This window comes from Mizuhopecten yessoensis, unplaced genomic scaffold (assembly GCF_002113885.1).
Source record: "Mizuhopecten yessoensis strain PY_sf001 unplaced genomic scaffold, ASM211388v2 scaffold7915, whole genome shotgun sequence".
Lineage (NCBI taxonomy): Eukaryota > Metazoa > Mollusca > Bivalvia > Pectinida > Pectinidae > Mizuhopecten > Mizuhopecten yessoensis.
The window spans coordinates 346607-361441 of record NW_018407286.1 but is presented as its reverse complement, the minus strand read 5'-3'; the positions used below and the strand labels follow the sequence as shown (position 1 = coordinate 361441).

At 32.6% G+C, this 14835-nt stretch overlaps 1 protein-coding gene across 1 annotated transcript in view; it reads right to left on the bottom strand.

Annotated features, from left to right (window-relative positions):
• The window catches only part of LOC110454583 (mucin-5AC-like), an 83046-nt gene that overhangs the window by 26061 nt on the left and 42150 nt on the right, over nt 1–14835 (bottom strand). Inside the window, exons 19-28 of the mRNA XM_021504171.1 lie at nt 14590–14607; nt 9152–9211; nt 7547–7588; nt 7109–7177; nt 5960–5980; nt 4512–4544; nt 3349–3390; nt 2528–2581; nt 1946–1969; nt 783–818 (exon numbers count right to left, since the gene is read on the bottom strand). Of these exons, the coding sequence (XP_021359846.1) occupies nt 783–818; nt 1946–1969; nt 2528–2581; nt 3349–3390; nt 4512–4544; nt 5960–5980; nt 7109–7177; nt 7547–7588; nt 9152–9211; nt 14590–14607 (399 nt within the window). The remainder of the gene's footprint in view (nt 1–782; nt 819–1945; nt 1970–2527; nt 2582–3348; nt 3391–4511; nt 4545–5959; nt 5981–7108; nt 7178–7546; nt 7589–9151; nt 9212–14589; nt 14608–14835) is intronic.

Genomic DNA, 14835 nt, shown 5'->3' with positions numbered 1-14835 from the left:
AGACTCGTAACTGATACTGTGTTTTCGGTCGACAGCGTGGTGCTGTACACGTATACTTCTCACTGAAACATCCGGATGTTGAGCTATTTCGGTCGTAGCTATGTAAATCACCGGGTTTCCCAAAAGATGAAACTGACCACAATAAATGTTGGCTGCAGGTCATGTCATTGCCAACTGCGTACATTTTTGTTAGGAGATATATATTTTCATTATAGACTGGATTTTCAGGTTGTCATTTTACTAAATAGCCCCTTTAAGATAATTGTAATTTAGTCGGGCATGCTGCAAATAGAATGTATTAAGATAATTGTAACCATGCTAGGCATGCTTCATATACAGTGCACTTTAGATAGTTTTTATTTTGTCGGACATGCTGTGTATCAACTGTAAAGATAATGTATTAAAATAATTGCAACTGCGTGACATGCTGCATATACGGTGCATTGAGATACTTTTATTTTGACCGGGCATGCTGTATATAGATTTTTTTAGGATAATTGTAACGTTGCGTCACATGCCATACAGGTGCTTGGCATTCAGTATTAACAATACGTTAAGATGTAAAGTTAATAATAAAAAATGAAAAGGTTATCGACCTGTTGTACGTTCAAACGTCACTGATTAAGTAACGCCACGGTAATCCAGAACATGTGCATATGATAAAACGTGCAATTATTTTCACACTTTGTTTCAACGAATTGGAAAATATCCATGTCATTCACTAAGGAGTGACTGGGCTCTAGATTACAGAGGAGTTACGAATTATAGCATAGTCAACTTACCGGTACCCTCGGACTGTCCCATCCCTGATAGTAGACCTGGATACATTAACATAATGACAAATACAGAAACGTTCCGAGTAGAACAGGTGAATTTCATATCATTCGCTTTCATGTCACCTTATGTAATTTATTTGGGGATATGTTTTTAACATTTCAGTGTTTGACGGAGGAAATTTCTGTATCGGTTAATAAACATAGTTTCCAAATATATTTCGAACAGTCTTAATATCTCAGTGTGCTAATTTGCGTGTCTGACTAATACAATTTTTGACTCCGAGTGTAAGCATTTCAATCGGATGGTTTGAATTGGGGACGTTTGCATTTTTTTATCGAGATTCAATGCATTCTAGTTTGATGTTTCTGAGATTCTATCCCATATTAATACGATGTATCGTGGAAGTATTTTGGATTTCATGATTGAAATTCAAATTATTTCAATTTGGTGTGTTATGGACTGTGCAGATGGATTTATCTGTGTGCTAATCTATGCATTTTAGTAAACAAAGGGATTGAGTTTAAATCCACCAGGAAAACGGAATGATGGGGTTGTTTATGAGTTGGTCAGTCATTTCGTCGGTTCTCTGCGGTATAATCCAATGTTATCACTTAAAAACATACTTTGCATTGAACAATGTTCGATATTAGAATTTTCATTTCATATGAAGTATGCTAATTCATCTCATAAAAATAAACTATTATGTTATTAGCATGGAAATAGACCAATGAAAATTAATCAAATTTCAACAAATAAATCCGTCTGGCTCAATACGTTTATCCAAAACATTTGTTCAAACAATTACTGACACATTTACCCGAAAAAAACATTGAAAGAAATCTGACCATCACATTCGGTAACATAAGGTGAACAAGAAGATTGTGACATGATCAATACATTACAGCAAACGTTAATACAAGTTTCACTTTCAGAAAATTTAGCAATTTCTTATATATAATTAAATTAATGTTAACTCAAATTGTGATCATCTTAATTAATTCAAATTGAGTTTGTATGAATATATCAGTCGTTATCGATATAATAAGAACAGTTATGATCCATCGCCAAAGTAAATGTAAACGATAAATACATGCAAGAAGCTCAATAGGTTATACAGCTATCAGATGACCATAAGCCGAAGATAAAGATATACGTTATCACTACATACTCATCATCATCATAGATCCAAGTCCTGAAAACAAAAAAGGTTACGAGATAAGACAAAAAAGAGATGTGCAATGTTGAGCATCTTAGAAAAGTGTTCGAATAACAACTCATGCTGGATAGTCATGCTTGAATACGGCATGCACGCATGGAATCAAAAAGAAATAAATAATTAACATTGTAGAAACGGACAACTTTTCACATAATTACGTAAACAACATTTCGCACACAAAAGCTGCATTTAATGTAAAAATATTTCGACATCGGAAAAACAACACTAGCAAGATGACGTCATAATAAATGAAAAGACGTCAGAATTTGTCTAGACATTTGTGCTTTTCGATATCAATCACTAATTTTGTATGCACATACTTAATTAATATCATTTGTAAAAATATTTTTGAATAATGCGTTATTTTATTTCGTTTTAATTACAATTGAAGTTCAACCCTTATTATGTTAGATATATTTGGAAACTAAATTAACTACTACTTGAAAAAGGTCCAAACCAATTCATTGGTATATGGGTTCGTAAATAATGAAACTTTCCGAGAGCAACTGAAAATGTTAGAGAAAACATTAATACCTCCTTCTCCCAATCCTGGCCTCTCGCCTGGTTCCGGTACCTCTATACCACGGGCTGAAATGTAGAATTACACCGGATGCAATAAAAGTATACTGCAGTAGTTATTTTTTATTTAAGTGATTGCAAGATAACCTTTGGTGGCTGATTTTATTTTTAAACAGTAAATGCTTGAAATTCATTATGAAAGAGCCGACCCACAGCAATTTTTAGTCGTCTTTTTTCAATTTTCTTTTCTTTAAAACGTCATACAATGTTGTAAATAGTCGACATGACAATAAATTAACCAACAAATTACATTAAAGATATTGATAAATCTCAGAAATCTGTATCCAGTATCGAGGTCACTGACTTATTATAAACTGCAATACCTATCTCAAAAATAATAATATTTTTACTTGTAACTTTTATGAATAAATGTATTAGTTTCAATGCATTGAACATGTGTACAAATGTCTGCATAGATATACTTTTTTTCTGTTTCCCCTTTTATTGACCCTTTCGTTTTATATCGCATAATATAACAAAACGCTACAAGTTTTGCGCTTTATTTGTAAAAAAAAAATCTGATTGGTTGACGTTGGTCGGAGATCAGTTAAATGCTGTGCTTTATGTAATGTTCGTTTTTACATAAGAAAGGGGGAAAAACCATTAACTATGCACTAGAAAGTCTTGTTTGGCATTTCTAAGATAAAGTTGCAATTAGTTACCTTGATTCGTTTTTTGGAATATACCGCATAGCAACAGAAACAATAATGAGTATACTTTAAATATGTTTTACAATATTCTTAATAAATGGACTCAATTAGAAAATACTAGCGTACCTCTCAGCATACGGTCTCTCATCTGTCTCTGCATCATCATGTCTGTGCAACAAAGACAACATGGTCAATGAAAGGAATAGGTGTCTAAATAGATACGTGGATATATATCTCGCCATGTTACAGTTATTGATTCCAAAGAAACCTGTCAGTAATACTGAATTATTGTAATATAATAACAGTCTCGAATATATTTCTTACCATACTGTATGCTAAGACTCTCAATAGAAATTATCTCCTTTTCCCACAAATTGTAAACACTTTATTTCTGAAACTCGTCCTGAAGTTTGGAGTTTCTGTCACCAAGTTATTGAGAATTAAAAAACGATCATGCTTATTCTTCAAATCTATTCTAAAAAACAACTCATTACATTTCCGCTTTTATCTGCTCCATGCGTAGAAAATGTTTTGAAAGAACAATCAATTGGTTTCATAAAGTATTTGTTAAACTTGGACCAAAAACAAACATACCTCAGCTTGCTTTGCATTTGACACAAATAGGTAAATGTAGACATTTTCTATCGACATGCACTTTCACCAGCTCAATATGCTCACTTAATACTCTTCATAGTACACATTTTATAACTAGTGCATCTATTCAAAAGCGCATTTCATGTAATAAAGCGCGTGCATCGGAAGCAGGATGGTACATTAAAGCTCAATTTTTTAAAGCTCGTGTTTTTGAAACGTTGCGAACATTAACAAGCACAGCTTACGTTCTGCTATTCTTATCATTTATTAGATGTTATGTTAAATCAATCGTTGCAAACAATAGTCAATGTTTTTATACGTAAATGAACGGTGCAATTTACGTTCAACATACGTATCATATTGGTATATATCATATAATTAATCTTTTATTGTTAAATTCTATTGGGAAAGGGCTTTATATAAGTTAGAAAACTTGTGCCCAATCCCAATGTATATATTTTGATACAAATAAAATACGTTTAAATCAAATATAATGATATATGCAATTATTTAACAGCGACTGTGCGGATAATATAATTTGTCAAATGGTCAAAGCAATGGATAATAATCAAGACGCAGAAACGAGTATATAACATAAAGCCAGCATTACAGCCTAATGTTGATAGACAAGATTACGTTTGTAAATGTGTGCTGACAACAACATTTTTTACATACAGATGTTAGTTTCTACTCACTTCGCCTCATTTGGAGAAGGTTTATGGGTCTACCTGGTATAACAGTACACAGGAATCAGGAAGGAAAATTACATAATTCAGCGTGTTATATTTCAATGACGGTTAGAGATGCTGCTAGTACTTTAAAACGAATTTAACTTATTTCTCTTCCGAGCTTTGTGTGAAGCAACATATCCATTACTAAATTTCACATGAAATGCACGTGAATAACTCTTACAAGTTGGCAACATGTACTACCTCTGAAACATAGGTACGGGCAATGTGTAGGCTTACAGTATTGATAAGATATAACATCAGACATACATTGTCGTATAGGTAACAATGATTAAAACAAAGGATGTTTACATGCAAGTAACAACAATAGGATAAGCACAGATTATCTACAGAAAAGCTTCAATTTTGAATATATGATTCTTCAAAACAAAACATACACATTGTATATTCATTGAAGAATTTATTATCAAGCAATTGCAGCCCTTTAAGGATGTTTTTTTTTTAAATGACCGTAAGAAAGTAGGCAGTTCCCTTGTAAACCAAGACGGCTGCGCGGAAATGTATGTATCTTCCGCTGGATACTCACTTCGTGTTTTTTTAAACCATGCAAGAAAGCATATACGCATCCATTCGTTATCTTATGTTGTCATTTCATCATTTTCATGCCATTATTTCTTTCCTGTACAGTACAATCTTTAAATGTAATTTATTAAACATTTACTGAGTCAGTCACTTTGAAATAGAAATATTACTGTACCAAAATCAAAAATTAAATACATTGTAAATTTGAACAATAAAGGTTCGATGACTGAAAGTATCAATTTATATTTGTTTATGTCAATTTCAAAATTAAAGAACGGTTTCAATCATAAATTGTTCTGCAACTGCTGGAAGAAAACAGCATTCCTGTTTACAAATATACCAAATACTTTTTCACGATTAGATGAAAAGAACTTTAATTTCAAGCTTAAAAGAAGTGTGTTTCTTAGTAATATTCATGTATACAAAGTTGAAGCTTCAAACATCATTGATTCGCTTTGGTGTTTCCCTTTACGTTATTTCGAGTGAAATAAATTCGGAACTAAAGATACGAAATACGAGTTATATATAAAGGAAAATGCACTGTTACAACACAAAGTATAATACCAATCATTAACGTAATACTTGTTTGTGTTGCGAGAACGCACGCGCAATTCACACAATGTTTGTTAAACAAGTTCAATCAAACAAAAACTTGATGCGATAAAGTATAGATGCTTTCTAAAAGTAAAACGAAAATGCTACAATGTACGTTAAAAAAATGTTTTCGATCCTGTTAAATGAACGTGAGAAAAGCATTTTTCACGCGAAAAAGAATGCAAGTAATAGGTATAGCATGCCATAATGCAGGTCAACCAAGGGATATCTACTACGGGTGATATATATATATTGAGGGGATAGTATGTCATACTCACCTCTTCTACGGTTCAATGGACCTACGTTAAGCAATATTGCGTATAGGATAATCTTAATCTACATAATTAATGCTTGATATATTCGCATACTATAACTTAAACTTAAGAAAACATGGAGCCTTTTTAGTAATACACAGAAACGATGCACTTAATAAACTATAGTGTAGTAATTTGATATTTATACACTTTCGAGTGAAACCACTTCCAATACGGTTCATTAATCACCTTTGACCCCGGATGCTTTTCATTGGTCATGACTACGCAAATGACGAGTCTCTACGCGCAGCAAAAACGTTCCATGAACTGCAGTCCATGAATAGAACGCAGGCGAACATCTTTTTGAAACAAGTTATCGGCAAAGCATTCATTTAATTACAAGGACCATTCAATCAATTCTGTCACTACAGTCATTACAATAGTTTTTCGCCTTGTCAGATTGAAAAGCATTTGAAGAACAATGCTTATGCAAATTACATCATCGAACTAGAATTCAATAAGTTATTTAATGTTGAATGGTATGCACTCGTGACTAGAAGCCACTTTTCAATGCTAAAATGAAGACTAAATCTGAAATACGCTCTAGTATCGAAGCAAGGTGTGCTTTACAGATACAGCCAAAACAGATACACAGAGAGCCGAGCAACATTATATGCCGTCACATTGATAAACGTCTCCAAATAGATGAACAAATTTAAGTGTGTCCTTCGAAGGATTGTTATTAAAAAATCAAACTATATACATCACACACGTGATTCCGAACCTGATATTAGAGACAGAATGTATTGAAAGGCCCTCATGTTATGGCTGAATATATTTTTTTCTTTACTATTGATGAATAATTTGCTCGAGTAATATAAACAGGAAAACTAGCCATCACATGAGCAGTAAATCTGTAAAGTTAATATCCTAAACATGAAATGTTTAATGAAATAATGTTTTCTATTCACATTACGGTAACGTTTCTGACACCCGAAATGCAGAAATCATTTTGTATTAAGCATTACATTCTTTTTTATATTATTATATACAGCAAATGTGTGATCTGATGATTGTTATTGACCAAAGAAAGAAGTTAAAAATACATTTTCACAAATATAAAACAATATAGGGTTTGGGTATGTGACAAATTATGATCTTAGGATGAGTTACCTCCCCTTCGGCCTGGCCTCCTGCCCTGTCTGTTTTGCCCTTGAGGTCCCCTTCTGCCTCCACGTCCACCTAATACAAATGAAATAAACGGAACGTATACATAACGCGGACAAATTCTAAGAATACGGTTTGTAAGGAAAGACAAACAGAACAAAAGAAAAGGACAAAAAACGAAATCCATAACTGAAGTCTGCATTTTTAAATTTTATATCATAATTTGAATAATAGTTTTCACCCGGGGGCAACCGAACAGCATTAACATATTGCAGTGCATTTCAGTAAACAAAATATGGTTTAATCACATGCGCCCGTATTCATGAAACCGATCTCATGCTCGAACATGAATGCTTGAGCATGAGAACGGTTTCATGAATACGGGCCCAGGAATCGTTTAGGAAATAACCCTTTATGTAAAACGCGCATTGCCACTAAACTGACCTTGGCCACCATTGGGTCCCGGACCTCCTCTTCTGCGTCCTCCTTTAATGAACGAAAAAGGAGGACATGTATAACATAAGAAAATATTGTTTAGAAATCTATTTCTTTTTTTAACTGAAATGATAAGTTAACGCTGATCAAAGTTTCACCCTACGCCGTTGGATTTATTTATGTACATATAACTGAATTTAGCCTTTGAGTTCAAATAAGTTTTTAATCTTTTTGGTAAATTTCTTAGTTTGCCGTTAAATGCACTATATCAAGCCTCGTTAAGTGGAACAAACTATTTGTTTAAATACCCTATTAACACATAATGCAAAATGATATCATACTGATACAAACCGGCATTTTTTTTTTATTTAAACCCATATGGTATATTTTACATGTATTTGCAAAAACGTAGGATTATATCGTCTGGAGTAAAGTCTCGCGATTGTTAACAATAAAGCTGCATACAGTTCCTAGCTACTAAGGTTGGCCCTATTTGTTTGGAGGTTACGGAATCAAGGGATTAAGTCTCCAAAGGAGAAAATATTTGGACTATATTTAATAATAAAAAAGTCAAGATAGAAGCCGGGATATTGCAAAATTGGCGAGTTGCTTGTACAGAGTGTAAATTAAGCATTGGCGCAAACATATTATGATTACATATATTATTTCAGCTGGTCGATCGCTTGAGAAAAAATAGTATTTCATAATAGTTGATTGACAATGAACATTTACAAATTGAAACAAACAGAAAGAATACATATCAAATATTTAAAAAATAATTTACATGAACGATATAAAATAATAAACATAAAAAAATATTATTCATATTCACTGTGTAAGTAATGCAAATGTTTAACAAAAATACATATTGAAATAAGCGTAACTCGTATACATTGTGTCAATAACACGAATATTAAACAATTATTAGTATTGAAATAGTATAACTTATGTTCATTTTAATGTATTAACTCGTTAAAACAAGAGTAAAATCATAAATGCTTTCGTGATATATTTAATGAGAAATCAAAATATCTTTCTTGTATATTTATGTACAGCTGCACTGGAACAATGGCCGGTCATCAATATTTAGTATTCTACCTTATTGATATGAAAATATCAACAGATTGTCGTTTGCGGAGGTGACAATAAAATGAAAAAAGCGGCAGTAGTACTTGTCAATGTACGCTGCAGTCCATCCCAGATAAAACATCAGGAATGTTTCATTAGTAAATAAAACCATAAAAATATCACTTATTGATTTACAACAATTCAGATACTTTTTAATTAGTGACAAGAATACCAGACGTTATGATTTGTTGAATTTGAAAACGTCGTTTCATGTTTAGCTATGTTTTTGTTTTTACACAACGTGTGGCAATGTTGTCTGAATGAACAGTTTCTTAAATTATATGCAAATAGTGTTCATCAATCAATTAACATTACATGTATATGTAATATATGCACATTTAAAGATATATACACGATTATATTTCATTTTATCGACAGAATTCAAAGAAAAGAATGTTGTAGTGTTCTATATCAATTGATTCATTCAGTAGATTCACATATCATTCCATTGCATTATGAAGCTTAATGTGACGCATGCGCTCTTACCATTTTGACCTCCGCCATTTCTCATTGGGCCACCACGTCTCATCCCGCGGCGCATTTGTCCTGTAAGGATATAACAAGAAAATTGAGTTAGTATGAGTCAGCATAATGCAGAAATATATTATCATTTCCAATATTTAAATTGCAATGTTTCGTAGCATTTTACTTCTTACAAAAACTCTCTATAAACATATATAACCAGATTTTGAATACAATTAAATAATGCAGAAATTATTACTTGAAATAAAAAAATGTTTACTGATTTATCTGAATTTTACGACAATGGAAATTCACACATATACTGTTCCATACGTTGCTTTCAATTTGCACAAAAAGAACAAACAGTCTTTGGGTTAAACAAAGTGCTAGTAATATGTTTTACCGTTAAGTAACTATATGCAACATTTACTCTGTCTCATTCACAAGAGAAAAGGTCGGCCATGCGTACTTGCTGCCACTTGTTAGAACATGGTTAACATCAGCAAAATATCAGACATTAGTAGTATAATCATGAATTAATGCTGAAAATAATTTTCCACGAGAAAGGTGTTACATATAGTTACATGTATTAAATACTTGATAATGATGTACCTTAGATTGTTCAACAGTGTTAACTAGTTGTGGTTCTCTTTCCTTTTCTATTTAAGTTGCAACATCAGGAAAAATCAGAGGAGCTGACAGTTTTGAGCGAATATCAGCATTTTTGTCAATATCAAAAAGTAGACCAATTATATATTTAACTGACAGTAATTAATAGAAACCAACCAATTTCATTTTAGAACGGTCCAGTTCCGATATGGTCCACTCCAGGACTACCTCTACTATATTATTGCAAATATTTAATGACTCGGTAAGTTATTATCAGAATTATTAGATGATACTTGATAAATTGATTGGCAATATATTATTGGTTAAAATCTACTTTATAATACATATCATTTGAATTAAACAACTACATGAATATATTTTAGTTAATAAGTCCGGCATTTCATTGACAAACCCTCTCACATTAAAGAATTAAAATGTCATTTTAAGGTTTACGTATTTGCTATATCACACTGTGTTATGATGTTATATATTAAGTACATTTTACTTTCATTAGTAGATTGAATAATGCCATCGTCGCATGTAAGCCGTGACAATTGGCAACCTAATATATTCTAGTGACATATGTTGTGTAGACGGGATACACTTCTGGATTCCGGTCACCCTTGTGTTGTTGTGACATGGCGCCATTTCGGATCCAAGTCACCTATGTGTCGATGTGTAATGGCAACATTCTAGATTCAGGATTTTGTGACAGTACACTCTACAGGAGTTTAGCCACGCCAGTTTTGTGATGACAGGGACACACTACCGTTTATCAAGCATACCTGTATCGTGGTGCCCGGGTCTTACCCAATCAGTTTAAAAGTGGTACGTTCGATTTATGAATCAAAATATTAAATAACCAAAAGCGGAAATACGCACCTTGATGAACGGAAGCAGGCCAAAATGGCGGGGTAGAAATGTTAATTTAAAGTATTTGAGAAAAGTTGAATTATTTGACGTACAAAGTACCCCTGACATCACTTCGTTAACAGGTGGTAACTGTAAAATTCCATGCATTTTTAATTATTTAGGTTACCATGGAAAATAAGTATGTGTTATACATGAAGTAAACGAGCATCACACATCAGTGTTGTAAACACATGCTAAAATACTAACTGTCGATACAAGGAGTTCTTTGATATGAAACAACACATTAATGAAAATTAACGTTCACGACAACCACAACGACAGGACACACCACAAAAACCAGGCATGTTAAACTTCCATAACAAGTAAGCATTTGCTTTCCAGAAAAGCATCAACTACCGGCAATAAGTCGTCTGTGGTCAACCCAATAAGTCGTCTGTGGTCAACCCAATAAGTCGTCTGTGGTCATCACAATAAGTCGTCTGTGGTCAACACAAAAAGTCGTATGTGGTTAACACAATAAGTCGTATGTGGTCAACACAATAAGATATGTATACATTTCGTGTCGCCAAATGACCTAAAACATAACGTATAGGACTTTGATTATGACTATCACTGACTTGATGTTACTAGCAATCAATCAAGTATGTCGCCCGGAAGATGTCTGCACCATGAATCGACATTTCAGATTGAAACATCTTCGTTACTACACACAAGAACAAAATGTTAAACAACGGCTAGATGTACCATATCTTATCGCATACCTATGAAATATTACAATAGTAATACAACAATTTTCTGTTGATGTTTTCTGTCTGTTTGTATCACACATGTGTGATACAAGATGTTGTATCACCATACTAGCCGAAACTACTTTTTAGGGGAATTCCCTTGTCATGGCGAACTGAAAAGTTCCCGGTATTTGCAAATAATATCAAAGTTTATAAAATCTTTGTATCTATCTCTACCAAATACGGAAGGAATTTGATAAAAGCAAGACCACACTTGTGTACCATATATGGAATAAACATCGTCCGTACGCAAACACCTTATAATTAATATCAATGATATAATCCACACAAGTAATGGGTTGTTCCTAACATCACGGATTCTGGTGCTGGTACAATTGTGTCCGGATATTAACTCACTTATTACATAATTAGCTAATGTATTAACTATGATTTTTAGATACAATTATATATATATATATAAATGTGAAATTGTTAACAATTACATGCTATGCTTTTATTTTTTACACATTGTCGTTAATTCATTAGGTGTGACTGTCGATGTTAGAATGTTATAGTAAGTGTATAACAAAACGTGTTTAAACTAAGTATGAAATACAAAGAAATGAATGTTATTTATTATTACTGCAAAAACCTACGTAGAAGACGCCGGCCCTCGCGACCCAGTTCTCCGCTCATTAGACGACCCTCGCCTGAAGCTGGTATGTCAAACATTGAACACGGTATAAGATAAATATTGACTGACATATTCTATGATTAATATTATTAGATAGTAAAGATTTATAATTTAAACCATATTCAGCCATTCTTTTAAAGATACATTTAATGAATCAGCAATCATTTTGACCCTTTGACTCTAGAATACAGGGAGACGGTTAAAATCCGTGCAGTTCTGTCAGCTCAATCAGTGATGTGTCTTCAATTACATTAACTAAGAAACGTTTAAATTACGTCAGTTAGGAAATAACAAAATAAAACCCCTGATACATCCGTACCTACTTTTTCCGCCACGTTCATCTGTGCCATCTGACCCAGAATATCCATAGCTATGGTAAATATCAAATACACTCTTTTACATATCCATGTCATCTGTAATAATTGAATAAGTGTTGCCGTATTTTTTTTTATAAATAATACTTGTCTTTTGAAAGCGTTGATAATATTTTGGGTTATATGTTATACCCCTATCTCCCAAAAAAATATAAATAAATAAAAATTAAATTAAAAAAAAATCAGATTTCAAGAAAATAATTAACCATTATAACATTTAACACAAGACGTGCATTTTGCCTTAATAAGAACGATAATGATTTTACTGTAATTATAATATTGCATGTACATATTCTATTAAATCCTGTTAATACAAAGAGCAATATTTGAATGAGATTGTTGATACATTTCATATTTTCAATTCCTTGTAACAATGATGATAATATATTCATTGATTGGTTTAAATTTTAGTATATATGAATATACAAAAGATTTACTAGGCACTAAGTTCAGCACAGCAAATAGCTGAAACACTTGAAAACGGACAAGATTGATTTATACGTTATTCTAATAGATAGTAATTGAATTATTTTTTTTGAAGGTCTCATTTAAGTTCCCATTCGTATTTAACATGTTTAAAAAATATCTGCATTTGACCGGTTGACCGGCGACATTATCGTATATGACTAGCGCACCCACAGAGGAATGACTGAAGCATTCTTAAACTGCCTTTTTATATTTCTAACTGATTTTATTTTCTGTATATTTTGTGTTTTCATTTTTGGTTGGGGATGTTTTTAGTGTTTTAATTTTAATACATTTTCAGTCTTTTCTTTCTTTGGTATATTTCCTGTTTTTCTCTTTCTTTTTGTATATTCTACTCGACCTGATGATTGCACACAACATTTGACAACCTCCGTGCGTATGATACAATTTTAGGATAAGGAAGAAATAACACCAAAATCAGTCCGAAGTCATGAAATATATGTCCTAAAAGAACTGAAAGTTAAAATCCATTGGTCCATTATCAACAATCAATAAGAGAATTTCCGAGTTCATTTTGTTCAATCTTACCATACATACTTTTTATTTAACTTGATTCATTGGCATTAATATTAAAGTATAGATAAATGTTTGCTCCCACTGCCATAACTGCGTGAATTAAATATAAACTAAGTTAACCATTACATCATATTTAGCCAAATATAGGTTTGAAATAAAATAAATTTAAATAAATTGAAGTCAATTTGTGTCGACTTGTATACACGCGTTTATTCCGGGAATTTTAGTTTTTCTTATTGAAAGCGAATGCACACTGTCCCATTATCTTTGGTCATCGTTACAATTACGACTCCAGTCACTTTCATCCCCTCAATAAACGTTCTAGTCGTTCACAATGTCGTGAGTGTGAAAACAACATATATAGCTATTTGTGATCTTGAATAAAGAAATTAACTATTGTTGAGTAAAACATTACTATAAACATTCTGATTATGCGCTATTTCTGTTGAAAATATGCTTAATCTTTATTCAAAGTTTATACAAAATATTACTTATGTTCTTCCGCCATGTACCCCTTTCTTAACTCCAAAGCAAAGTATTCAGTATTATTATAATCGAGCGAAATGCCAAGCAACAGAGACATTATTTGTCCAAATTTTTGACTTAAAAGAATGTCAATCCAGCGCGAAAGCGCTATAAGGTGATTGTCGTCATAGAGGTAAGCGTATATCTATATCATCATACTACTGGTACTTCAACAACAATGGCATGACTGTGAAAATGAATGAATAAAAGAAGATTACGACAGCTCCGAATACTTCCGCGTCTTAACTCTGAGCGGAGAGAATTTGCTTTAAGAACTTCAAAAGGAGCACAAAGAATTAGGATTATTTACATGTACCTAGAACAGCTTCGAGTGCTTTCTATTCTTTGAAGCCCGTTTTGGAAACATACTTTCATGAAGAAATTCACTTTAAGCAAGACAATCTTTGGTCCCTTGTCATAATTATATATTTGATATTTTAGTTCGAATTGTATGCGGTTGTGTTTGCATTCACCTTGAGATTTACAAATACGTGGACTTTCAAAGTAGTCACTATGCTTAACAAGGATTGCAGCAGCAGTAATTGATGCAAAGCTTGGCATGTCAATTTACATTTAGGAGTTTAAAGCTCGGAAGCTGTTTGTATTGAAATAGCGTGCTGTCAATTAAGCAGCAGTGTTTATTGGAATAAAACTGACCTTTTCCTCTTTGTCTACCTATCAAAAATGAACAAACGTGAAGGCTAATCCAGCGAAGCAGTATCAAGAACAAACTGTTTTAAAACCAAATCTAACAAAGCACTTATTCAGTAGCTCCACAGGGTACTGTATTTAGACGGCTTCTATTGAGCAAATAAAACAGTATATGACTTATTGAATAGTATTGTTGGAAACTTGTTATAGCTATTGTTAAATCAGCGTTTTACAACTCAGCTTTGATACAAT